This window comes from Carlito syrichta, unplaced genomic scaffold (assembly GCF_000164805.1).
Source record: "Carlito syrichta isolate Samal-C Ts95f unplaced genomic scaffold, Tarsius_syrichta-2.0.1 Scaffold304596, whole genome shotgun sequence".
Classification (NCBI taxonomy): domain Eukaryota; kingdom Metazoa; phylum Chordata; class Mammalia; order Primates; family Tarsiidae; genus Carlito; species Carlito syrichta.
Genome location: NW_007248692.1, coordinates 70,776 through 97,425, shown reverse-complemented (window position 1 = coordinate 97,425; position 26,650 = coordinate 70,776). Strand labels below are relative to the sequence as shown.

Below are 26,650 nucleotides of genomic sequence, written 5' to 3'. Positions count from 1 at the left end.
ACGCTCCTGTTCCCCAGCTCCTCCTTTCCGAGGGGGCTCCGGCGGGGGGCGGGCTGCGGGCTGCGGAGGGGCTGCGTGCCCGGCCCCCCGGGACTCCACCTCGCCGGCCAGGCCAGCCGCGCAGGGTGCACGGGGGAGGCGCCCGGCACCAGACACCGCCCCGGCGAGCCCGGCCTCTAGATGCGGCAGGCCACCCCGCGGGCCCGGCTGGCGGGAGGGCACGGCCCACGCGGTGCGACGCCCGGCTCGGTCGAGGCAGACGCGGAGAGCAGAGGCCGAGCAGCCCGGGAAGGCCCTCAGTCGCGGACGCCGAGCTGGTGGAGGCGAGCAGACACGGCCCTGCGGGCCCAGCGGAAGAGGCGAGCCAGCGTGTGGATGAAGGGCAGGGAGGACGGCGACGCTGCGGGGACAAGCGGGGCTGCCTGAGCGCCCTCCCTGCCTGCTCACGGCCCACCGCCCGCGCCCGGGAACCCCGCCAGCCTCTCGCCCCTCGGGGCCTCGACCCACCTGCCACTTGCCCTCCCTCTCCCCAAACTAGACCGCATCTCCCACGTCCCACCCCCCCAAGGAGACTCTACTGCCCTGCGTTTTTTTTAAGCACATTTTGGTACTTAGGATAATTCCCATCCTCTCCAATAAGAATTCCACTGTCTAGGATATATTCCCGGGGATACACTTTCTTCGCTTGAATGACAGTGCCTTCAATTTGCTGAGAAAAAGATCCAAAGGTATTATGCTTTAATCCAACTTTTTGCTATACAAGGAACTCGTATCAGTGGCTGCCTCTGGGGAGATGAATGTTATTTTATTCTGAGTTGGAGTCTCACTCTGTTGTCCAGGTTGGAGTGCAGTGGCACACTCACAGCCACCACAGCCTCAACCTGCTGGGCTCTGGCAATCCTTCTGCCTCAGCCTTCCAAGTAGCCGGAACGACAGGTGCGTGCTATCACACCTGGCTGATTTTTTAATTTATTGTAGAGACAAGGTCTCGCCAAGTTGACCAGGCTGGTCTTGAACCCCTGCGCTCAGGCAGTCCTCTTGTCTCGGCCTCCCAAAGTGCTGGGATTACAGGCTTGAGTCACCCATGGTACCCAGATGAGATGAATTTTAAATAAGACTTTTTTACTACATTTTTTACTTTTTGTACCTTTTAAATTTGGAGCCAAATGATAGTACTACCTATTTCTATTGTAAGTTAATTATATTGAAAATAAAATCAAGCAAAATCTACTGGACTTGTTTTTTCCCTTATTTGAATTATATTTTTTAAAGGGCAACCCCTTCAGGTCCCCTCCCATAGTGGGACCTTCTCTGTCCTCTCAATAAATACTGCTTTCTCATTTAGAAAAAAAAAAAATTAAAAAAAACCAGGGAAAATATATTGCTTAAAAGAAAAAAATGTTATTTTTTAAAAAGCTATCGACAGTCTACCCTCGTTATATTCCTTCTACCAAGTTTTCTATCTTATTTTTTTTTTTAATTATGGCCTTACTCTGTCACCCAGGCTGGAGTGCAGTGACACAATCACAGCTCACTGCAGCCTTGAACTCCTGGGCTCAAGAAGTACTCCCACCTCAGCCACCCAAGAAAAATTAGGTGGGTGCACCACACGCCCAGATAATTTTTTGATTTTTTTGGAGAGATGAGGTCTCACTATATTGCCCAGGCTGGACTCGAACTCCTGGGCTCAAGCAATCCTCCAGACTCAGCCTCCCAAAACACTGAGATGACAGGCGTGAGCCACCATGCCCGCCCCCTTCTTCCAAGTTCTAACTGCAGCGCAGGTACAGGTGCCTTTCTTCAGGCCCCACCGCCTCCATGAGCCGAGCTGCCACGGGGGCCAGGGCCTTCAGAAGAAGCTTCGAGCAGTCCTAGAAGGAGCAAGCTCAAAGGGCCTCATGCCGTCCCCACTGGAGATCAAGGCTTATGAGAGTAAAGGGCTTACAGGAACCACAGAGAACTTCTAAATGTTTATCAAGTCTCTGGAACAAAGCAGAAAGGCAGAGGGTAGACAGGAAGGAATATAACCAACCTCAGGATTTCTGAAAGCAAACTGGCCACTTTTTGTAAAGCAAACAGAGCTGTTCAGAGGGCATCCCTGCTTAGGGCTCACCAAAGGGGCTGAGAGGCCAACTCTGAGCCATGTGCAAAAAGCTAGCTGAGTAAGAGAAAGGAAGATGCGGGACACTGGGGAGATTCGAAGACTATGTCAAGAAATGGCTATCTAAAACAGACAAATCGTTTGTATGACCCTCAGCTGGTCACTTTACCTCTCTGGTTCTCAGGTTTCTCAACCAAGAAAGAAAAAAATGAAGGGACTAGTATAAGGGTTTCTGGGTCTTCCCTTCAGTTTTGAAAGTGACATAATTCTAAGTCTAAATTCATGAGATGAGTAGAGATTGGATCACAACTCGGAGCAACACAAAAAAATCCACAAGAATGAAACCTAATCCTGGTCCGGGACTCCTACACCTGAGGGACTCATCTTTGGGAGATAACAGGGCTGATCCCAAATGTCACCCTGGGAGCTCATTTCTACTTCACAGACAGGCAGAAACAGACTCATCATCAAATGTTCAATGATGGGTGCTGTGATATCAATTCTGGAAGTTTCTGCACACTGGGATACGTAGCCATCTAAAGCCAGGCTTGAAGGCATGCTGACGACATGCAGCAGCCCACAACCTCCTCGTTCTTAGAAAGGGCAGAAAGCACAGCAGCAGGTTTCTGGTTTCTTCTTTCTTTTTTTTGAATTAGAGTCTCACTCTGTTGCCCAGGTTGGAGTGCAGTGGCACGGCACACTCACAGCCACCCCAGTGTCGACCTGCTGGACTCCAGCGATCCTTCCACCTCAGCTTTCCAAGTAGCCAGAACTACAGGTGACGCTACCATGTCTGGCAAATTTTTGGTTTTTATTGTAAAGATAAGGCCTCACCAAGTTGCCCAGACTGTTCTCACAAGCCCGGGCTCAGGCGATCCCCTCACCTCGGCCTCCCAAAGTGCTGGGATTACAGGCTTGAGCCACCACGCCCAGCCTCTGGCTTCTTCTTTACACTTTTCTCCATTTTCCACATTTCCTAAGATGGGCATTTCATGTGCAGTTTGTGTTTTAAATGAACACTTCATTAGACACTAACACTCGAATTAACGCTTTTATAGACATTATGATGAGGGGGAAGTGTTTTGGCTTCACTCTGAGGTTCTAGCCAGAGTTCACCCCTAGAAGAAACCGATGACTGAATGACTCAGCTCCTGCTCGGGGGCCAGCAGGGCAGTGGGCCTTCCTTGGACTGCACACGTGGACTCAGGCTTGGCCTCTCCTTCCAGGTGGGGCTGGCTCATGCTTGGGTTCAGCAAGGCCTCTTTGCGGAAGAGACAGGGAAAAGTCCCAGGAAGGACCCCCCCCCCACCCTGTGGGGCTCTGACAAGCACATACTCCCTCAGACCCAGCCTGCCAAGGACCCCTTCCCCAGGAAGGGAGGGGCGAGGCAGGCTCCATCACTCACCTGGATCAAACCTCACCACCAAGAGACAGAGGATCAAGATGGCCAGAAGGCTCTTTTTGAAGGGCAGAGAAAGGAAGTGGCTCATCGCTGAATCCCAAAGCTGGCGGAGCAACATCGATAGTGACAGGAACTTGTGGGAGAGAGAGCCTGGCCAGGAAGACAGAGCCCAGTTTCAGGGAGGTCAGGGGAATCTGCTTCCCCTGGTAAGAGTCCAGCAAAGGGGATTAAAGGACTGACTAAAGGTGTTAACCTTCCCCGCAAGTACTGTTCGCAAATCTCATGCATATAAATTGCTTTCCTCATGTTTATCACTTATTTTGAAATGATTTTATTTTGCTGCACTGAACACATCTTTGAAAATACCATATCATGAAGGAGGAAAGAAAAAAAAAGAAATGAATGCATCTTTGTAAAAGTTCTTTGAAATCTTTCAGACAAGATTTGAAATACATAAACTTTTTACATGCTGGTTAAAAACAGTGAAGGGAAACACGTAAAATACTTTTCAAACTCTATAAAGGGTATGACCTGACCCAAAGCAATTGCAGTGAAAGAGAAAAATCTTTTACTTTTCCAAAAGACAAAGAGTTGAACTAGAGAATGAGAATGATTTTCTCATGTAGCTCATAAAGTAGATCTAAAAAAGTCCAAAAGTGTCAGATGCGGTGACCCACACCTGTCATCCCAGCATTTTGAGAGGTCGAGGCAGGAGGAATGCTTGAACCCAGGAGTTTGAGTCCAGTCTGCACAACATAGCAAGACCTCACCTCTAAAATAAGAAAAGAAAAGAAAAGAAAAAAATCCCCAAAATGTTGTAAGGACAGACCACGTCACCACACCTGGTGTCTTTTTAAATAGCCTCATTATTTTCTCAGGTACAATCCCTCTACAGATTGGCCCAGGAGTTTTGATTTGCTCCATTTCTGATCTGGGCTGGTTCACCCCTCCCTAGGCAACCTGGTGACTCCCAGGAGGTTACCATATTGATGCCAAACTTAGGGTAGACACCCAATCAGCATAGTATACTACAGTCCAGGGCTCCTGGACTCAAACAATCCTCTCACCCCAGCCTCCCCAGTACTAGCACATTCTACTGTGCCTGGCATTATTTTGCAGCATTCTTTATACAGAGGGAGTCCCCAAAGTGTATACACATTTTAGGAAAGGAAAAAAAACTATATTAAAATTGTAATACTCAGTATATACCAATAATAAAATATGAATACAAGTCACGTTTGACTTCTGCAATTACAAGAGGTGCTCAGAGTGGTTACCATCAGTGTCCAGACACTTCTGATTACAGAAAACATCTCTTCACATCTCTTAAAACGTCTATACATATTTTTGGCACCTCCAGTATTCTGGTCTAAGATGCATGCATAGTTATAATAGAGAGCAATCTGATTATCACACCAATGTGGGAAATGAGAGGTACTTAATACATGCAGTGAAGAACTCAAAAGTCTCAGACTATGAATATAAACATGAACACTATAAACAAGTGATGTCCTGTCCTGACAGAACCACCTGAACTTACCATCAAACCCCATCCCCCACCCTCAGAAAGTGCAAGGTAGAGGGCCTGGGTGGCCACGGGAATCCCTAAAGCCAACAACCTGCTTGCAAAGAAGTCATGCAGTCATTCTGTCTCCCTCTGCAGATGCATGCTCTGAAGCACACAAATAAAAACACTTTGGAGAAGAGAATTACAGTCTCCAATTAAATTTTAAAAAAAAAGGAATAGGCTTATTCTGTACACTATCAAAAGAAAAAACAGGGATCAGTAAGTAAAAACTACCAGGAGAAAAACTTCAATCAGCATAAGAAGCACTTCCTTACAGAACTGTGCACAGCTAGAATGTGTTGCTTCAGGATGTAGGGGTTTTTCTGTCCTCGAAAGAGTTCACACATAGACTAGTCACTCAAGGCAAAGGGCTGAAAGAATTCAGGGACCAGAGAAAGGATCTGCAGTAGAGGACAGAGGACTACTCGTGTCCCCTGTGTCCCTTGTGTCACAATAATCCCCATACCCGCCCTGTGTAGGTGGCCCCTGCATGACGTTGGCTGGGTGTACAGTGTTGGGTCTTCCATGGTTCCCTGCAGAAGCCCTTCTGTAAGTGTCCCCTGATGGGCAGGGTGCACCTCGACCACTGAAGAGAAGCTCTAGGAGGTGAAGGTAGACAGGAAGCTGGGCAAGTGGAGGATAAGGAATTTTTATCCCATAAATCAATTTACCAAGCTCTGCTCATGTCCTGTTTTCCTTTAGCCATCCCAGCTTGTCTCAGCTGTGTCTGTATCGGGCCAGCATTTAGAGGGGGAGGAATGCCCCGCCAGGCCAGCATGGTGAACGCAAGAGATCTAGCCAGAGGACCCCAAGGGAAAGGTGTCTTCCAGAAGACAAAAGTCAAGGTCCCGAGACCCAGTAACACCTCCCCACATGAAGATCCTCCTCCCATCACCAGCTTCCAAGGCTTGGCTTTGTCAAGCAATTCAACAGGCTTCCTCGTCTCCAATTTGGGAGTGAGTCTCACAAAGAATTGCTCCTAAGCTCCCAGGAATGTCATGATGGATCCCAAGATGCAGGGAAAGCCCGCAACTCCCCCTTACAGAGGTCAGATGGATGTCAGCCTACCTTCCTGGCTTGGCTTCTGGGCCTCCTCAGAGCCTGGGTTCTTCCGCTCCTGCTGCTGCCTTGCTGTGTGAATGGCCTGCAGGACATTCAGCCTCTGCTCCTCACCGAAGGCTGCAGAGCCTACCACGAGCTCCTCAGCCTCCAACAAGCGGCCCAAGGGCAGCAACACTCGCTGCACATGAAGTTCTGCCAACGCTCCATATTCTGGAAGGTTCTGGTTGGCTGGGTCTTGGAGCCAGGCACTGACCACATCCAGCACAGCTCCGGGCTCTTGCATTTTGCTGTATAAAAGAATGCTGCAGTCCCAAAAACCCAATCCCAAGGAAAGAAGAGTCAGTGCTCCACAGGAGAGAAGAGTTAGTGCCAGTTACCCCATTAACCACTCTGCTCTCTTATCCAGCCCTCTTGCATCTTCCAGCCTTTCCCGATGGAATGCTGACACTGCAAAGAATTAGGAATTTCTTATGGCAAACCCACAGCTAACATGATATGGACCAGAGAAAAGCTTCTCCTCTAAGATCAAGAACCAAGACAAGCATGCACACTTTCATCATGTCTATTCAACACAGTACTGTAAGTCCTAGCCAGAGCAATCAGGCAACAGAAAGAAACAAAAGGCATCCAAATTGGAAAGGAGGAGGTCACACTGTCCTTGTTCGCAGACAACATGAGTTTATATATACAACACCCTAATGACTCCACCAAAAAACTACTAGAACTTATAAATGGATTCAGTAAAGTTGGAGGAAACAAAAATCAACAGTGTTTCTATGCATTAATAGTCAATTACTGACAGGAGCTACACACACACACATACACACACACACACACACACACACACACACACACACACACACACACGATATTCAACCAAGGAGGTGAAAGATCATTACACGGAAAACTGTAAAACACTGATGAAATAAATTGCAGAGGACACAAATAAGTGGAAAATTATCCTATGTTCATGGGTTGCAGGAATTGTTAAAATGGCCATACCAACCACAATGATCTACAGATTCAATACAATCCCTATCAAAATACCAATGATATTATACAAAGAAATAGAAAAAAAAAACAAAACACCTAAAATTCATATGGAGCCACTAAAAGACCCCAAATAGCCAAAGCAATTTTGAGAAAAAGAACAAAGTTGGAGCTATCATATTACCCGACTTCAAAATATACTACAAAGCTACAGTAACCAAAAATAGCATGGCACCAGCATAAAACAGATACACAGTCCAATGGAACAGAACAGAGAACCCAGAAATAAATCCACATACATACAGCCAACTAATTTTGACAAAGGTGCCAAGAACACACACTGGGGCAGATAGTCTCTTCATATATGGTGCTGGGAACATTGGACATCCACATGCAGAAGAATGAGACCAGACCCTTACCTCTCACCATATAAGAATCAAGACTTAAGTCTAAAACCTAAAAATATGAAACTACTAAAAGCCATACAAGGAAATGCCTCATGAAATTGGGCTGGGCAAGGATTTTTTAAATGAGACCTCAAAAGCACACATAACAAAAGCAAAAATAGACAAATGGAATTATAACAAGCTAAGAAGCTTCTGTACGAGAAAGAAAATGATTAACAGGGTGAAAAGACAACCTACAGAGTGGGAGAAAATATCTGCAAACTATACATCTGACAAGGGTTTAATATCCAAAATATACAAGGAACTTAATTCAACAGCAAAAAACAAACAAGAACCAACCATACTAAAAAGTGAGCAAAAGACCTTAATAGACATTTTCCCAGGTCAGGTGCAGTGGCTCATGCCTAGAATCCCAGCACTTTGGGAGGCCGAGGTGAGAAGATTGCCTGAGCCTAGGGATTTGAGACCAGCCAGGGTAACTTGGCAAAACCTCATCTCTACAATAAATCAAACAATTAGCCAAATGTGATGGCACATGCCTGTAGTTTCAGCTACTTGGAAGGCTGAGGTGAAAGGATCACCTGAGCCCAGCAGGTCAAGGCTGCAGTAGCTGTGAGTGTGCCACTGCACTCCAGCTTGGGCAACAGAGTGAGACTCTGACTCAGAAAAAGAAAGAATACCAAAAGGCTAACAAGTATATGAAATCACTAATTGTCAGGGAACTGCAAATCAAAACCACATGAGACACCACCTCATATTCTAATTAGAATGACTATTATCAAAAAGAAGGGGAAAAGTGTTGGCAAGGAAGTGGAGAAAAGGAAACATTTTCACACAGTTGGTGGGTATGTAAATTACTAAAGACATTCTGGAAAATAATATAGCAGTTCCTCTAAAAAATAAAATGATCATATGATCTGGCAATCCCAATACTGGGTATATATCCAAAGGAAAGGAAATCAGTAGGTTGAAGAGATGTCTGCATTCCCATGTTTAATGCAGCCCTATTCACAATTAAGACATGGCACTTAAGTGCCCAAAAACAGGATGGATAAAGAAAACGTGTACACAGACACACACATCAGCTGTAAAAATGAATGAAATCCTGTCATTCCTGACAACATGGATGGACTTGGAGAACAGCAAGTTAAGTGAAATAAGCCAAACACAAAAAGAAATACCACATGGTCTCACTCATATGTGAGATCTTTAAAAAAAAGGTGCCGGGCTCGGTGGCTTAGCCTGAAATCCCATGTTTTGGGAGGCTGAGGTGAGTGGACTGCCTGAGCCCGCAGGTTCGAGACCCACCTGGGCAACTTGGCGAGACCTCATCTCTACAATAAATCAAAAAAATTCGCTGGGTGTGGGCATGCGGTTGTAGTTCCAGCTACTTGGAAGGCTGAGGTGGAAGGATCGCCCGCGCCCAGCAGGTCGAGGCTATGGTGGCCGGGACCATGCCACTGCACTCTAGTCTGGGCGACAGAGTGAGACTACACCTCAAAAAAATAAAAATAAATTTAAAAACTTTTTTAAAAGTTCAGGCCGGGCTCAGTGGCTCAGCCTATAATCCCAGCGCTTTGGGAAGCCTAGGCTGGTGGACTGCCTGAGCCCACGGGTTTGAGAGACCTACCCGGGAAACTTGGTGAGACCTCATCTCTACAATAAATTTTAAAAAATTAGCTGGGTGTGGCAGCGCATGCCTGTAGTTCTGGCAATTTGGAAGGCTGAGGCAGAAGGAATGCAGGAGCCCAGCAGGTTGAGGCTGCAGTGGCCGGGGGGCGTGCCACTGCACTTCAGTCTGTATGACAGAGTGAGACTCCAACTCAAAAAAAAAAAAAAAAAAAGTTAAGCACTTTGGGAGGCCGAGGCAAGAGAACTACCTGAACTCAGGGGTTCGAGACCAGCCTGGGCAACTTGGCGAGACCTCGTCTCTACAATAAATCAAAAAATAAGCTGGGCGTGGTGGCGCACACCTGTGGTTCCAGCTACTTGGAAGGTTGAGGTGGAAGGATCACCTGAGCCCAGCAGATCGAGGCTGCAGTGGCTGTGAGTGTTCCACTGCACTCCAGGCTGGGTGACAGAGTGAGGCTCCGACTAAAAAAAAAAATTGATTATCGTAGAAGCAGAAAATAGAACAGTAGTTACAAGAGACTGGGAGGGGAGGGAGGTGAGGAAGACAGGGAGATTGGTTAAGGGTTACAAATTTAAATTAGACAGGAGGAATAAGTTCTGGTGTTCTACTACACAACAGGGTGAGGATGGTATTCTATGTAACAAAATACCTAGAAGAGAGGTTTTCCAATGTTCTCATCACAAAGAAATGATAATTGCATGAGGTGATGGTTATGCTACCTAACCTCATTTAAACATTATACAACATGTACGGTATGCATGAAAACTTCAAAGTGCACTTCACAAATATGTAAAATTACAATGTGTCAATTAAAAAATTTTTTTCCCAAGAACTAGGGATTCAGGCCAGGTGGTAGCTCATGCCTGTAATCCAAGTGCTGGGGGAGGCCAAGGTGGGAGGACTGCTTGAGCCCAGGAGTTTGGGAGCAGCCTGGGCAACATAGTGAGACCCTGTTTCTACAAGAAAAATTTAAAAATTAGCTGGGTTTGGTGGCATGTGCCTGTAGTCTCAACCACTTGGGAGCAGAGGCAGAAGGATCGCCTGAGCCCAGGAGGTTGGGGCTGCAGTAAGCAGGGATCGTGCCACTGCACTCCAGCCTGGGTAACAGTGAGACCCCGACTCACGAAAAGGACTAGAAATCCTTAGAGGCAGCAAGCAGCTCCATCAGCTCTGTCATCTCATTCACTCTATTCCCTGTGTCCCCTCTCCTCATTCTCTCCTCCCGCCCACTCCTACACTCTTCCCCCTTCCCCGGCCTTTATTGCTATGTTTTGAGGGCTGAAAAAAAAAGTGGGGAAAAGAGATGTGGAGGAAAATGGCAGGGAAGGAGAAAAGAGTAGGTATTAGATCTGATTTAGGAGAGGACATGAAACTCCTTATTCCTATACTGATCTGATGAGTCAGCAACAGGGACCTACCACAGCTCCAGGACTTTGGGGGGCAGCTTTTCAGGAACCTGGTAATACTGAAGGACCCAGGAGAGGGCTTCACGCCACCGATCCATTTCTGCCAGGGCCTGGATCCCCACAACACACAGGGAGCACTTCACCTCCCAGGAGCTGTCAACAGAGACCAATTTGGGTTAGAAGTGGCTCCCCTCCGTTTCCATTCCCACCTCCATCCTGGGACTGCATTCTCCAGCTCCCAACTTAGCAGCCACCACCTCTCCTCCATTCATATTCACAGGAGCTTCACAATCAGTCTCTTGGGCTGCCCTTCCCCCAGAAACCAGACGTTCCTGTAAACCACTTAGAGGCAAATCAGCTGTTGCCCAATCAGGTTTAAATGAGCAGGAAGGGAGAGCCTGAGGGGACAATGCCAACGTGCAGCACAGCAGTGTGGGTCAAAAAAGCTGCAGCTAAGCGTTTGCCTAGTGAAATGGACTTGGGGCAAGGTTTCTGGCTGAGCTGTAGGAACTCAAGTGGCCTTCTAAGGTTCCTCCAGACATCCAGAGGCAAAGGCTTCAGCATTCTCTGTAACAAGCTGTGGGGTGTTGTCTGGATATAGACCGTTTTCCCCCATATCTGGCTCCTTTCTGCCCCCTTCCTCAGGGAGCAGCTTCTGGTCAAGGTTGGTCTCTGACGGGCATGCATTTTCCCAGTAATGAGTCAAGGGATGCAGTGACCAAGCAAAACTGAAAACACTGTAGTCATCACTCTTCATGTAATAGTAAACACCGTAAATTTAACTGCTTGACTTGCTTGCCTATAAAAGTGCTTGCCATGAGGGTTGGATTCTTCACAGACCCTGACCTGCTGCCATCAGTGCCTCCCTTAAGAATAAAACAGGCACGCCACTACAGTCGGGCTCGGCGGCTCAGCCTGTCATCCCGCGCCTTTGGGAGGCTGAGGTGAGTGGATTGCCTGAGCTTGTGGATTTGAGACCTGCCTGGGAAGGCGAGACCTTATCTCTACAATCAATCAAAAAATTAGCCAGGAGTAGCTCCAGCAACTTGGAAGGCTGAGGCAGAAGAATCACCTGAGCCCAGCAGGTTGAGGCTCAGTGGCCATGAGTGTGCTTACTCCCCAAAAAAAGAATAAACAATGTCTCCCTACTGGACCTCCGGGTGACTTCTTTGGAATAAGTAAACCATGGACAAACCCTCTCAGATTTGGGGTTACTGTGTTACACAACCCCCCCCCCACAACTCCCTAAAACACAGCCAGGGCTCCCTCAGTTAATCCTTCTCTGCAGTCAGCGTTGAATATTCTACCCACCGCCTTCCTAGTGTAGCCTAACCCAACTCTGCAATCCACCGAGAAACGATGCCCTTGCCTGCCAGAGGAGTCTGGTGGCATTAGAAAGAGCAAGGCAGTATGTTCTCACTCATAAGCGGAACTTGAACAATTATAATACTGTAAGAAAGGGACTGGCAGTAGTTGGAAACTGAGAGGGGAGGGGGATGGGACTGGCAATTAAGGGAAACTGCTAGGGGAGAGAGGGCATACTTCATAATAAGGGTACTTGCATAATCAACGTTTGTACACCTAATTGTACTCCACATCTTTATATTAAAAGAAGTTTAAAAAAAGAAAGAAAGAAAGAGCAATGCAGGACCAAGGCTTTCTCCGGATCAATTCTTTAATCCAGTTCTTCAATAAGACCAGAACACTACTCCTGCCATGACCCCCATTCTCCACTATCAGCCAAGGTCAAGAGTAAACAACTTGGGGGAAGGGGCATTACCTAAGAGAGGACTTCCGGCACCCGCTTACTGACAGAACTTAGGCACTGAACACACACTCAACCTTCCCATTCTACCCTGGAACAGGGATCAAATAAAAGTCAGTGGCTTCCCACAAAGCTCTGTCACACGACTTGACCACTTCTTCATCGTGCAGTGCCTCGGTTCTCCTTCCGTAGAATGGGCACAAGATGAGCAATCCGCCTCTCAAAGAGAAACCACAAATGTAAAGCAATCTGGGAATGACAGAAATCCTGAGTCCCTCCCCAAGAGCACCCGGAAACGAACCGAGCCCAGCACGTACGTGTCCGCGGGCTCCTCTGTCAGGGCGTCGTTGGCCAGACTCCGCCAGGCCCGCTCGCAGGTCTCCAGCGACGCCTGGAAGTCCAAGTGCACCACCAAGAGGTCGGCCGCCTCCTCCAGCAGGTCCATGGCCGGCGCCCGGGCCGGGGCGGCGCGCACTGGCTCGCTGCTGCGCAGGGGACCCCCGGACCCCCGGAGGGGGCCCGCAGAGGCCGAGGGGTCGCTCTTCATAGCCAGTCCGGGCTCAGGGCCTGTCTCCGCCGACGTCAGAGTGACAGCCTCTCCGGAGTTGCCGGGATATCCCGAGTTGGCCTGGGAGAAAAGGGAGAGTCCTCACATGCCAGCAGCCTGTCCCGAGGGCGATTCCTAGAGGAGGAACAGGAAAGGCCTCGCCTGGCGGCTGGGGAGCCAGTTTACACCTGGGATTTGCAGAATTTGTTGTATCCCTGAAACACACTCAACTTGGCTCACGACACGTGCCGGAGCCACCTTGGGTTCGGGTCCCTGGTTATGAACAGAACCGCTCAGCGCGCCGCCGAGCAGCGGACGCGGCCATTTTTCGAGCTCTCGTAGCCCCGCAGACGCGCGACTTCCGGCGGCGCGGGGAACTCTGGGAGTTGTAGTTCTCCGGCTCTCGGCTCGTCGCCGCCTTCTAGGTGCAGGCTGGAAGGTTTGGACTACAACCCCCAGCATGCCGCGCCCCAGAAACCGTCGCTGTCCCGGGTGGAAACAAACCAGCACAGCAACTTCGGGATGGGGAGACAGGGGCCGACGAACCGCGAGCAAAACCGAGGCTGTCTTGGGAGAGGGGACGACCTCTCGCTAACGAAAGAAAATCCTGTCATGGGGGTGCAGCTGCATGCACGCTTCTAATCCGGCGCCTCCGTGCGGGGCACTCAGTTAAGGCTTCTGCAGGAGAGTCTAGGAGGGACACTGAAAGGAGCCATCAGAGTTGGCCACTGTTGTGAACTTGTTCCACCTCCGGGGCCCGGCACTGTGCTAAAGCGCTTCGCGTGAAACCTTACGCATTTTTAACATCAGATCTCGTGAGCCAAGGACAACTGTTTCCCCCAGTTTACAGCTGAAGAAATGGGAGCTTACTGAAATAATTTGCCGAAAGCCACACAACCAGTAAGGGACAAAATCTCAGTCAAACCGAAACTCTCTTCGCTCAAAGGCATGGACTTAGCCACTCTTCTGCCCTGCAGGGTTAGAGCTAAGGCTCTGCCTCTTTTCGGGGGATGCACAGTCATCCCACGAGCAAAATAGTCAAGCTCCTTGAGCCTTCACTGTTTCATGTAAAATAAGAATATTGTGAAAAACAAAGCCATACAATGTGCAATGCAATGTGCAATACAGTACTAACACCAGAGTAGGTGTTTGCTAAATTGTAGCTATAATAATTATATACTTTTACACATTACCATACATCACACTTATTATTGTATTCTGTGCTTCACCAAGGCTTTGTCAAGCCTCCCATGTTTGCACTAATATGCCCTCTGCTGAATATAAAGCCTTTCAGGTTTTTTTTGACACAGAGTCTTACTGTAGCCCAAGCTGGAGTGCAGTGGCATGATCACAGCTCACTATAGCCTCGACCTCTTGGGCTGAGGCAATCTTTCCGCCTCAGCCCCCGAGTAGCTGGGACTACAGGTGCAAGTCACCATGCCTGGCTAATTTTTGTATTTTTTGTAGAGACGAGGTCTCCCTATGTCACCCTAGCTGGTCTTGCACTCCTGTGCCCAAGCAATTCTGCCTCGACTTCCCAAAGTGCTGAGATTACAGGTGTGAGCCACCATACCTGGCCTTCTCTACCTTTTGAACTCTCTCCAAGGCTTCCCTGGAATCATTTACTCCCCTAGAGATTAGATTGGACAGGCCGGGCACCAGACATACACACACCCATCTTCTGGGCTTTCAGCTCTCTGCAGAAAGTCTTCATGGGAAGCTGAGGCAGAAACATCTATTCTACAGACTCTGAGGAAAGACAAGTATGGACCCTGTACTCATATAAGTGAAGCCAGGACTTCACATATCCCACAATTACTTTTTGACTACCTACTTACAGTGGTGCTAGGGTATGGATAGGGTGAGGGTGGATGAATGGAGAGAGAGGCGAGGGGAGGCGCAACACTGCTGGACCCAGTACTGGTGTGCCAGCAACCCAGAGATCCGAGTAATGCAAAGAATTGCGACACACAAAGAGGTGAGAGAAGAAAAGATTTAAGATAGGTTGACTCCCGACAGACAGGGAGCGGGCCTACACTTTAGATGAGTGCGGCCGCGTAGCCCCTCCGAGCCCTGGCTTAAATCCTTTCCCGTGGAGGTGTTGCAGTCAGGTAGACGTGACTGTCCTGACTTCCTAATTGACCACCTGCAGATATCTTGGAGATCCCGTGACACAGAGACCTGTTAAAGTCTGTCCATATTATCACAGCCCCCAGAGAAAGGTGTGACAAGGATTCCAGTGCTCCTGCACCTTCCCAAATGACATTCCTTAGAGCTAATGGAGGGTGCACCTCCCCCTATCTCCCATACATTCCCAGTGGGTAGCTTCGGGGGATCATTGACTTCCCTGTAGATAGCACCCAATGTACTGGAAGATCGAATTCCCACCTGCTCCCCCTCTGAGCAGTCATAACTTTTGTAATTACAAGTTTCATGACTTCTAAATCCTTGCCCAATGCATGATGTCTTAGGCCTTGTAAATTCCCTTTACTCTAGGCAAGGTTGATTGCCACTATGAGATACCTCTGGCATCAGGAAGTTTGTGTTTCTGAAAAGACAAAGCCGGCAAGGTTAATTTTTCCTAAAGTATGCATTTCTCCAAAACATAGCTTCTACTTTCTCGTCATTGTGTTAAGGTTTAGGAACAAGATAAAAAATGGCTTTCGGCTCTCGGTCTGTCCTTTCAGGTGGTAAGCATTGTTCTAGGTATGGGGGATCCTGTGGTGAACAAGAGACAAAATGTAGCCTTTGTGAGCTTATGTCATAGAAAAAGACAACAAAAAATAAGCAAGTTGCTGGGAGCAGTGGCTCTTACCTGTTATTCCAGCACTTTGGGAGGCAGAGGCGGAAGAATTGCTTGAGCTCGGGAGTTCAAGACCAGCCTGGGCAACATAGCGAGATCTCATCCCTACAAAAAAACAAAAACAAAAAACAAACTGGTAAAACAACAAATAAAATATAGAGAGTAGTGTTTCAGATGGTGATAAATGCTAAGAAGAAATAAAATAGAGAGGAGAGGTTGAGAAAGGCAACAGTAGGAAGACAGGACTGTATCTGCATTTGGCTTCATTTTCTTTTTTTGAGTCAGAGTCTCACTTTGTCACCCAGGCTGCAGTGCGGTGGCACGCTCACGGCCACTGCAGCTTCAACGTGCTGGGCTCAGGCGATCCTTCCACCTCAGCCTTCCCAGTTGCTGGAACTACAGGTGTGCGCCACCACGCCCGGCTAATTTTTTTATTTATATATATATATATTTAGTTAGAGTCTCACTCTGCCAATCAGGCTGGAAGGCAGTAGCACAATCCTGGCCATTGCAGCCTCAACCGACTGGGCTCAGGCAATCCTTCTTCCTCAGCCTCCCAAGTCACTGAAACAACAGGAGTGCACCACCATGCCTGTACAGTTTTTTGATTTCTTGTAGAGATGAGGTTTTGCCAAGTTGCCCAGGCTGGTTTTGAAACCCTGGGCTCAGGCAATCCTCTTGCCTCCACCTTCCAAAGTTCTGGGATGACAGGCACGAGCCACCGTGCCCAGCTAGCTTGATTTTCTAACCACAAATCCGGGGAACAGAGCAGAGAAAATGAGGCCTTCACACTACGCACTGACCCCCGTCGGTGGGGTCACGACGCATCTGGGGACACCGCCCTGGGGACCAACATATTCTCAGTGATCGGCGACACCCTAAGTCCCCGATCTTCAGCAGGCAGAATTCGTTCCCCCACCAAAAACTCCAGAAGCAAAGCCCAGAGACCTGGAGAGTGCGACTCAGTCTAACGCCTAGGCCGTCAAAATGTTTGACTGACCTCGAATTTGACATTAGATGCTGATCATCAGTAATCACATACTTATTGGGCAGCATTTAAAAAAAACATTTTCAGAACTGAGTTTAGAAGTCTGCGCTGAAAAATCAGAGAAGCAGTAAGAGCAGCAGGAAACGGGCCTGACCAGGCCGGGACAAGTTGAGACTGGCACAACCCCATCCCTTCCAGGTGCCGCTCGATGCTGTTGTCTGGAAAAGTCCCCTTCCTCAGTCCCTGACAAAGTTCTTGCTGTTCCAAACTTGGCCAGGAGATGGCAGCCCAGGCCGAAACGAAGCAACCTCGCCAAAAACAAATCTTCCTGTTTAGTAGCGAGGCCGCCGGAATGAGGTCAAGATAATTAAAGCCAAGGAGGGGAGGGCTAAACATTATATAAAACTATAATTGCGTTCCATTCCTGTGATCCACCCCATTATTTTTTTAAGTGGGAATCTCACTCTGTTGCCCAGGCTGGGGTGCAGTGGCACGCTCACGGCCACCGCAGCCTGGACCTGCTGGGCTCAGGCGATCCTCCTGGCTTGGCCTCCCCAGTAGCTGGAACCGCAGGCATGTGCCACCACACCCGGCTAATTTCTTTCTTTCTTTTTTTATTTTATTTTTTTATTTTTTTGCGTTGGAGTCTCACTCTGTCGCCCAGACTGGAGTTCAGTAACCGCTCTCGGCCACTGCAGCCTCGACCTGCTGGGCTCCAGTGATCCTTCCGCCTCAGCCTTCCAAGTAGCTGGAACTACAGGCGTGCACTACCATGCCCAGCTAACTTTTTTATTTACTATAGAAATGAGGTCTCGCCAAGTTGCCCAGGCGGGTCTCGAACCCATGGGCTCAGGCAATCCATTCACCTCAGCCTCCCAAAGCATGGGATTACAGGTTGAGCCACCGAGCCTGGCTTTTTTTTAAATTGTAGAAACAAGATCTCGCTAAGTTGTCCGGGCTAGACTTGAACCCCTGGACTCAGGCAATCTTCTCAGCTCCGCCTCCCAAAGTGCTGGGATCACAGGCGTGTATGGAGTCACCTAACTTTCAGCACTGTTCCGCCCACTCATGGATTCCTCTGCACACATCCACTGTTATACACCGCCGTCTCCTCACGTCTCAACGTACCCAGAACTTCTCAAGCTAAGACGCAGAAGTCCTCAGCAGAAGCAAATCCTTGCCATCCAAGAGAGAGAACGAATGGCATTGACTCCACCTAGCCAGCCAGCCTTCTTCTGACTCAGGGCTCGTGATGCATTGAAACCACCTCTCCTCCTTGCAGCTACCCACCTGTAGGATAAACCACATGGTGGAAATAAGCACAGTTCTCTCAGATCTGTAAGGCCCGGCCCATGGTAGCGTTTGTTTTGTGGGGATTGTTTCATTCGGGGAAAACTAGCCGAGCAAGTGAGACGCCAGAGTCCCCGCGACAGCCTGTCCCCAGCTCTACCCAAGCTCCAGAACTTGGTGCTCTGCCTTCTGCTGGCAAAGCGATTGGCATAGCTCCCTGACCTGCTCCAGCAAGAGATGAGTTGGTGTTTTCGTAGCAGATTGCTGGATTGGAAGATGAGTGACACCTATTAGAGTCCTGGTTCCCTAGGTGGCAAAGCCGGGTGACCTCTGGCTGGTTGCCAGCCTTCTCTGTGCCTCAGTTTTCTTATCTGAAGACACGATGCCAATTGGCTATGAGGAGCAGAAGAGATCGCGACAGCCCGAGGAACACTTTATTTACGTATTTATTTTGCGTTGGAGTCTCACTCCATCGCCGAGGCTGGAGTGCGGTGGTACACTCATGGCCACTCTAGTGTCAACCTGCCGGGCTCTGGAGATCCTTCCGCTTCAGCCTTGCAAGGCCGGAACTACAGACGCGCTGCTCCCCCACCTGGCTAATTTTTGATTTTTTGTAGAGACAAGGTCTTGCCAAGTTGCCCGGGCTGGTCTCAAACCCGTGGGCTCAGGCAGTCCTCCTGCCTCGGCCTCCCAAAGTGCTGGGATTACAGGCAGAGCCACTGAGCCTGGCCTATTTTTATTTTTTAATAAAAATATCTCACTCTCTTGCCCAAACTGGAGTGCAGTGGCATAATCACAGCTCACTGCAGTCTTGAATTCCTGGGCTCAAGCAATCCTCCCACTTCAGCCTCCTGAGTAGCTGGGACTACAGGTGTGCACCATTACACCTGGCTTACTTTTTAAAAATTTTTGTGTGGAGATGAGCTCTCGCAATGTTGCCCAGGTTGGTCTCAAACTCCCGGACTCAAGCAATCCTCCCTTCTCAGCCTCCTGAGTAACTGTAACTACAGATGCGTGTCACCACAGTTTTGTTTTTCAACTTTTTGTAGAGACAAGGTCTCACTATGTTGCCCAGGCTGGTGTTGAACTCCTAGGCTCAAGCAATCCTTCTGCTTCCGTCTCTCCAAGTGCTGGGATCACAGGCATGAGTCACCACACTTGGCTCCGATAAACACTTTAAATCACTGGACTAGTTCAGGTTGGTATAAGGCAAGATTTTGTAATATATTGGGGGACGAGCATGAAGAAGAAAGACTCTCATTCTGCCTCAAAGTTCTGCAATTTAAATTCTTGCCTCAAATCCAACTTTTGACTCCCATGCCAAAAAGGCCAGAGAGGCCCACAGCTGCCACCAGCCCGGCCCATCTTGCCTCTCCAAACAGCTGTTTTTTGCGCCAATCAACAACACTCACAACTGCCCCTTGAAACACATCCAGCCAGCCAGAGCCCCTCAGTACAGAAACATCTGTGGCAAGCGCTGTGTGCCATGGGATCACACTAAGCAGGGACCTCTGGCCAGAAGCAAGCCAGAGAGAGAAGAACTGGCGGGTGGAGGTGATGTTTGTCCTGAGTGGCCATGGGGCACGCATCCCCCGCTCCAGCCCTGCGTCAGGTGCATGGTATTTTTATGGCCCTTTGGAAACTCCTAGCCTGGGCTAGGAGTTCTGGGCAGAACCCAGCGTTTCCTAGGTACTCTCTGCTTCTCTGTCGAAGACGTGTCCATCATAATCATCCCAGATAGCACTTCACAACAATAATAACAATGGCACAATCGATAAAGTCCAGGAGTCACTGGGCACTCGGTGCTCTTCTGAGTGCTTTGACTTTATCTCATTTTAATCCCCAGCAGCCCTATGACAAATGTCTTAGTCTCATCCTTATTCTGTTTTTATTTTTTTGAGTCAGAGGTTCACTCTGTCGCCTGGGCTGGAGGGCAGTGGCATGCTCACGGCTGCCGCAGCCTTGAGATGCTGGACTTAGATGATCCTTCTGCCTCAGCTTTCCAAGTAGCTGGAACTACAGGCGTGCGCCACCACGCCCGGCTAATTTTGTGATTTGTTGTTGAGATGAGATCTTGCCAAGTTGTCCAGGCCAGTCTCGAACCCCTGGGCTCAGACAATCCTCTCGCCTCAGCCTCCCAAAGTGCTGAGATTATAGGCATGAGTCACTGCGCCCAGGTCCCATTCTGTTTATATTACACCTGTCATAGCTGCCCACAGGTCTTGGGTATACTATTCTGTTTTTTCAGTCTTTTTTGCTTTTTAGTTTGTATTGATACATCCTGAAGTCCAGAGTTGTTTTTTTTTTTTTAACCTCTGTCCAGTTTACTAATGAGCTTATCAAAGGCATTCTTCATATCTGATAGTGTTTTGTTTTTTGTTTTTTTTTTGAGTCTCAACTCTGTCGCCCAGGCTGGAGTGCAGTGGCACACTCACGGCTTCCACATTCATTGTAGAAATGAGTGCTCACTAAGTTGCCCAGGCTGGTCTCAAACTCCCAGGCTCAGGCAATCCTCTTGCTTTGGCCTCCCAAAGTGCTGAGATTACAGGCACCGGGCAGACTTTCTTCTTCTTCCTCTTCTTTTTTTGAGTTGGAGTCTCACTCTGTCACCCACGCTGGAGGGCAGTGGCATGCTCCCAGTGCTGGGCTCCGGTGCGCACTACCATGCCCAGCTAATTTTTTATTTATTGTAGAGATGAGGTCTCGCCAAGTTGCCCGGTCTCGAACCCATGGGCTCAGGCAATCCACTCGCCTCGGCTTCCCAAAGTACTGGATTGCAGGCTAAGCCACTGAGCCTGGCCCGGTCTTTCTTCTTAACCAGTACATAGCACTAGCTCTGCAAGACACTTTTTCTTGTCTTTTTTGAGCTTAACAGCAAAGCCATGAGCAAGGGAACATCAGGTATATGATTATTGTTATCACTGTTGATAGATAGGAAGCTAAAACTCAGCCCAGGTTTAAAAGCCATGAATTCAATGCCAAAGCTGGGACAATTACCAGAGGTTTCTCACCAAGGGCCGGGTTTCAAATGGCCATCGATAGCTCTTCTTTATCTGTCTTGAAGGGGACTAGGGAAGACCCTTCATGGAGACCTTGCTCACCTACCCCAGGTTCAGAAGATTGCCATGGGCTCAGGCAATCCACTTGCCTCGGCCTCCCAATATGCTGGGATTACAGGCTGAGCCACCAAGCCTGGCCATTGTAGCCTTATAGTAAAGTTTAAAGTCTGGAAGTGTGATACCTCCCAATTTGGTTTTTCTTTGTTAAGAATTGTTTTGGTTATGCATGGTCATTTATGTTTCCATATGAATTTCTGTATTGTCGTTTCCAGGTCTGAGAATAGTGATGTTGGCAATTTAATGGGTATTGCATTGAATCTGTAGATTGCCTTGGGTAGGATAGACATCTTACAATGTTGATTCTTTCTATCCATGATGAAGGAATATTTTTCCATTTGTTTGTGTCTTCTTGGATTTCTTTGAGTAGTGTTTTATAGTTTTCATTGTAAAGGTCTTTCACTTCTTTGGTTAGGAAGATGCTGAAGTATTTCATTTTTTTTTTTTTTTGTGGCTATTGTGAATGGGATTATGTTTTTTATTTGGTTCTCTGCCTGTTTGTTGTTTGTGTATAAGAGCACAACTGCCTTTTACACATTTATCTTACACCCCAAGACTTTACCAAAGTCCTTCGTCAGTGCTAGGAGGTTTTTTGACAGATTCTCTTGTATTTTCGAGGTATGGGATCATATCGTCAGCAAAGAGGGATAACTTAATTTCTTCTTTTCCTATTTGGATATGCCTGATTTCATTCTCTTGTCTAAACTGCTCTAGCTAAGACTTTTAACACAATGTTGAACAAGAGGTGTGAGAGTAGGCAGCCTTGTCTTGTTCTGGTTTTCAAGGGAAATGCTTCCAGTTTCTGTCCATCTAGCAATATATTGGCTATGGGTTTATCATAGATGGTGCTTACTATTTTGAGGTATGTTCCTAAGTGCCATGCAGACCACAGCGGAATAAAAATAAATATCAACACCAACAAAATTCCCCAAACCACAAAAAGAAATGGATACTAAACAGCATGATACTGTACGACTTCTGGGTCAACACAAAAATCAAAACAGAAATTAAAAGATTCCTGGAAGCAAATAAAAATGAAGAAACATCTTACCAAAACCTCTGGGATGCCATTAAGACAGTTCTAAGAGGGGAATTTATATCTCTGTGAACACACATCAAAAAAATGGAAAGATCACAAGTTAACAGAGTAACAAATAACCTATGAGAACTGGAAAGACAAGACTACCAAAACCCTAACTTTAGCAGGAGAATATAGGTCACTAAATTAAAAGCCCAAATATGGGACAAAGAAGACAAAAATATCATAGAAAAAATCAACAAAACAAAAAACTGCTTCTTTGAAAAGACAAACAAGAATGATAGGCCTCTAGCCAGGATGATCAAGAGAAAAAGCTCAAATAAACACAATCAGAAACACAAAAGATCAAATCACAATTGATCCCAAATAAATACAAAAGATTGTCAGAGCTGACTATACACACCTGTATGGAAACAAGCTCAATAACCTAAATGAAATAGAGGACTTCCTGACATCACACAACCTTCCAAGGTTGAAACAAGAAAACACTGAGACACTAAATAGACCAATAACAACCCAAGAAATTGACTCCAGCATAAGAAAACCACCTACAAGAGAAAGCCCTGGACACGATGGCTTTCCAGCAGAATTCTACAAAACATACAAGGCAGAGCTGATAACAATCCTATTGAAAGTATTCCAGGTAATTAAGAAAGACAGAATTCTCCCCAATTCACTGATTCCCAAACCCAGTAAAGATCCAACAACAACAAAAAAAGGGAACTACAGGCCAATATCTCTGATAACCATAGATGCAAAAATTCTCAACAAGATTCTAGCAAATTGGATCCAACAACATCTCAAAAATCATCCACCATGACCAAGTAGGCTTCATCCCTAGGATGCAGGACTGGTTCAACATCCACAAGACCATAAATGTAAGCTGGGCTCGGTGGCTCAGCCTGTAATCCCGCACCTTTGGGAGGTTGAAGTGAGTGGATTTCCTTAGCCCATGGGTTCGAGACCCTGGGCAACTTGGCAAGACCTCATGTCTACAATAAATAAAAAAATCAGCCAGGCGTGGTAGCGCACGGCTATAGTTCCGGCTACTTGGAAGGCTGAGGCAGAAGGATCGCCAGAGCCCAGCAGGTCAAGGCTGCGGTGACCAGGAGTGCCCACTGCACTCCAGTCTGGGCGACAGAGTGAGACTCCAACTCAAAAAAAAAAAAAAAGACCATAAATGTAATTAAATACATCAACAGATATAAAACAAGAACCACATGATAATATCATTAGATGCAGAAAAGGCTTTTGATAAAATCCAGCATCCTTCCTTGATATGATCTTATATATAGAAAACCCCAAAGAATCCACCAAAATCTGTTAGAACTAAAAACTAATTCAGCAAAGTTGCAGGATATGAAATGAATATACAAAAATCATTAGTGTTTCTAGACACTAACAATTAAGTACCTGAAAAATAAATAAGGAGAACAATTTTATTTACAATAGCTACACACAAAAAACCAAAACTTAGGAATACATTTAACCAGGGAGGTAAAAGGGCTATACACTGAAAACTATAAAATATTGATGAAAGAAATGGAAGAAGACATAAATAAATGGAAAGATATACCATATTCATGGATCGGAAGAATTAATATTGTTAAAATGTCCATACTGCCCAAAGCAATCTACAAATTCAGTGTAATCCCTATCAAAAATTCCAAAGACAGTTTCACAAAAATAGAAAAAAAGAATCCAAAAATGTGTATAGAACCGTGAAAGTCCCTGAATAGCCAGAGCAATCTTGAGCAAAAAGAACAAAATGAGGCATCATACTACCTGATTTTTGCAATAATTTTGATTTTTAAAAATATTCCACAAAGCTTATATTTATCTTGATTATTGTTGTTTTTTTTTTGGTACCTCCTTGTATTTTGCATCTGAGGTGAATGTCTCACTTGCCTCATTTGAGTCTCAGACCTGCTACTACCACATCCCTGGGGTATACAACACCACATGTGCAGGGTTTCTAGATGACATGACCCGAGTGTCTGCTCTTCAACTTTTGGGATGTAAAGCTCCTCAGTCCTCAAGATGACCAGTTTTCCAGAGACTCTCTGAGTTGCTGATCCCATTTTTCTCCTTACCTTACTTAACATCTTGATGGTAGAAAAAAAATGCCCCCCCCAAAAAGAAATCTCAGCTGAATAAGCTCTAACAACAGTTCTGTGTGTGGAGTATTGAAAAACTATTTAGAAATGCAAAAGCCAGTTGTTTATTTTGAATCAAGTCAGCAGATTGTCATGCTCAAGGCAGTATATGTAAAAAGCTTTTTGGAAGTTAAATTTGTTTTATTATAATAGTGAGTATTTTTATCATTTTGAACCCAAAGGCAACTGATGTATTTTTCTGCAGTAAGGTTGGGCAGGAGACATTTTCAGATAAATTACTTCTTACTACACTCTGGAGACACCATGCAACCTGCTGCATAGGAACTTGCAAGAAAGATTATTTGGTGGATTCTTAAAGGGAACAGAAAAAGAAAATCAAGAGTTGATTCAGTACAGTAGCCATTTAGATAAACATGTTTGGGTGAGTGGTTTTTGCTTTCAGGCCCTGGATATCTTTTTCAACATGGGATTCAAATGAACTGGTAAGTACTATGATAGAAATAAAAAATTGAAGTCAGTGGCAAAATGTCAGTTTCTCACTTAGCAGCATTCTGAAAAGGACTTTCAGTGGAAGGCTTAAAACATGGTTGCTCTACTACAGCTTGTGTAGATATAAGACAACCCACAGCCCAGTTGAGATTTTGTGCTCCTGGGTCTTAGTCTTCCCTCTGCTGTCAGACGACCAGCTCATTAGTATTCAAATTAGCTCATAAATATTTCTTGGAAATTCAAAGTTGCTCAAGCTTCACCTCTAGCCATTTCTTCATTCGCCTTCTTTAGTTTTACTTATGCCTTTGTTTCTGAGGCTGATACATTGCAGGAGGGTGGATCTCATCACATATTAATCTTACTGATGTATGGCCATGAAAAAGGAAAGGAGGAAGCATGGTTACAGGATAAAGAGGAGAAATAGAGAAAGAATGTAGAAGGAAATTTTACACCATTTCCTTTGGACAAATGAAATTATCTACTAATGGACCAAGGAAGTCTGTATAAAATAAGAACAGCCCAAAAGCATATGCCTAGGCAATTCCACCTAAATAAATATTTCTTTCACATATTCTTTAAAAGCTTTGAAACACAGACGAAACATTGCATAGGGGGCAGGCTCTGGATGTTCCCACCGGAGAGATGGTTACATGGTTCCAAAACCTCTTCTGTTCAACATGAGAGCTTTAATTCTAATTATAAAATAATGATGACAGAGAGGACCAGTTCCATCATGATAGTCTGTATGTTCCTTAGCATTCTGCCAGAGTTCAACACCAATACCCACATACAATGCCAACAGTTGGTTCTTTTAAATGAGTGTGAGTAAAATTTAACCAGTGACAACAAGAGAAAAATAAACAGATCGTATTTCATTTAACTTAAAGTGTCATTGACGGTAAGTGTCGTTATTCATATAAAATAACTTAAAAAGTGCTACCAGTGGCACTAGGGCACATTGTTGCTATTTGGTGGTGAAAAAGGGAAAGAGAAAACCCTCTTAGGAGATAAAGATGAGAAATAGAGAAAGAATGTAGAAGGAAATTTTACTCCATCTCCTTTGTACAAATAAATCCTGCTTTCAGAGATGTGGAAAAAAAATGTGAATCGGTGAAATATGTTAATTTTTAAGATAGGATACTCTGGAAAGAATAAACATTATTTTGGTGGCTATATGCTTTAAAAGAATGTCAAAAATAGTGTTAATCCCTTTAGCAGGAACATTCATTCTGAGAAGCAATAACTTTTTTTTTTTTTTTTGAGTTGGAGTCTCACTCTGTCACCCAGACTGGAGTGCAGTGGCTGCTCCCGGCCACCGCAGCCTCGACCTGCTGGGCTCCAGCGATCCTTCCGCCTCAGCCTTCCGAGTAGCCGGAATTACAGGGAAGCACTACCACGCCCGGCTGATTTTTGATTTATTGTAGAGATGAGGTCTCGCCAAGTTGCCCAGGCGGGCCCCGAACCCGCGGGCTCAGGCAATCCACTCACCTCAGCCTCCCAAAGGCGCGGGTTTACAGGCTGAACCACCGAGCCTGGCTGCAATAACTTTTCTAATATCATATACCTGAGAGATGTAAGAAGCATAGAGAAACAAAACTTTGGGGACCGACCCTGACAGCTTGCTCCCTGAAGAGCCTTGTCATTGGCAGTCTCATGTTATTCAATCATGTGCAAACTGATTGAATCATGTGGTTTTCTGGAATAAACTTCAGAATAAGTAAAGAGACCTGCCAGACCCAGTCAATTAAGATATAATTGTGGACTAAGAGGCATCCAATCCTATTAAATGTAGTCTAGACAACTTGGGCTGGTATTCAACGCCCTCAAAATCCGGTCTGAAACTAATTTTTTTTTTTTTTGAGTTGGAGTCTCACTCTGTCGCCCAGGCTGGAGGGCAGTGGCTGCTCCCGGCCACCGCAGCCTCGACC

General features: G+C 46.5%; 1 protein-coding gene across 2 annotated transcripts; it reads right to left on the bottom strand.

Annotated features, from left to right (window-relative positions):
* Positions 1–293: 293 nt before the first annotated feature.
* On the bottom strand, positions 294–12,979 carry PEX26 (peroxisomal biogenesis factor 26). Of its 2 annotated transcripts, XM_008060314.2 has the most exons (5): positions 12,651–12,979; positions 10,581–10,721; positions 6,139–6,434; positions 3,507–3,653; positions 294–400 (listed from the first exon to the last, which is right to left on the bottom strand). In XM_008060314.2, the coding sequence occupies exons 1-5, from the start codon at positions 12,878–12,880 to the stop codon at positions 297–299; spliced, it is 918 nt and encodes a 305-aa protein (XP_008058505.1). In that variant the 5' UTR covers positions 12,881–12,979; the 3' UTR covers positions 294–296. The 2 variants fall into 2 exon arrangements, with proteins under 2 accessions (XP_008058505.1, XP_008058506.1); XM_008060315.2 differs by lacking the exon at positions 3,507–3,653 and having other exon boundaries at positions 297–400.
* Between the last annotated feature and the right edge of the window lie 13,671 nt (positions 12,980–26,650).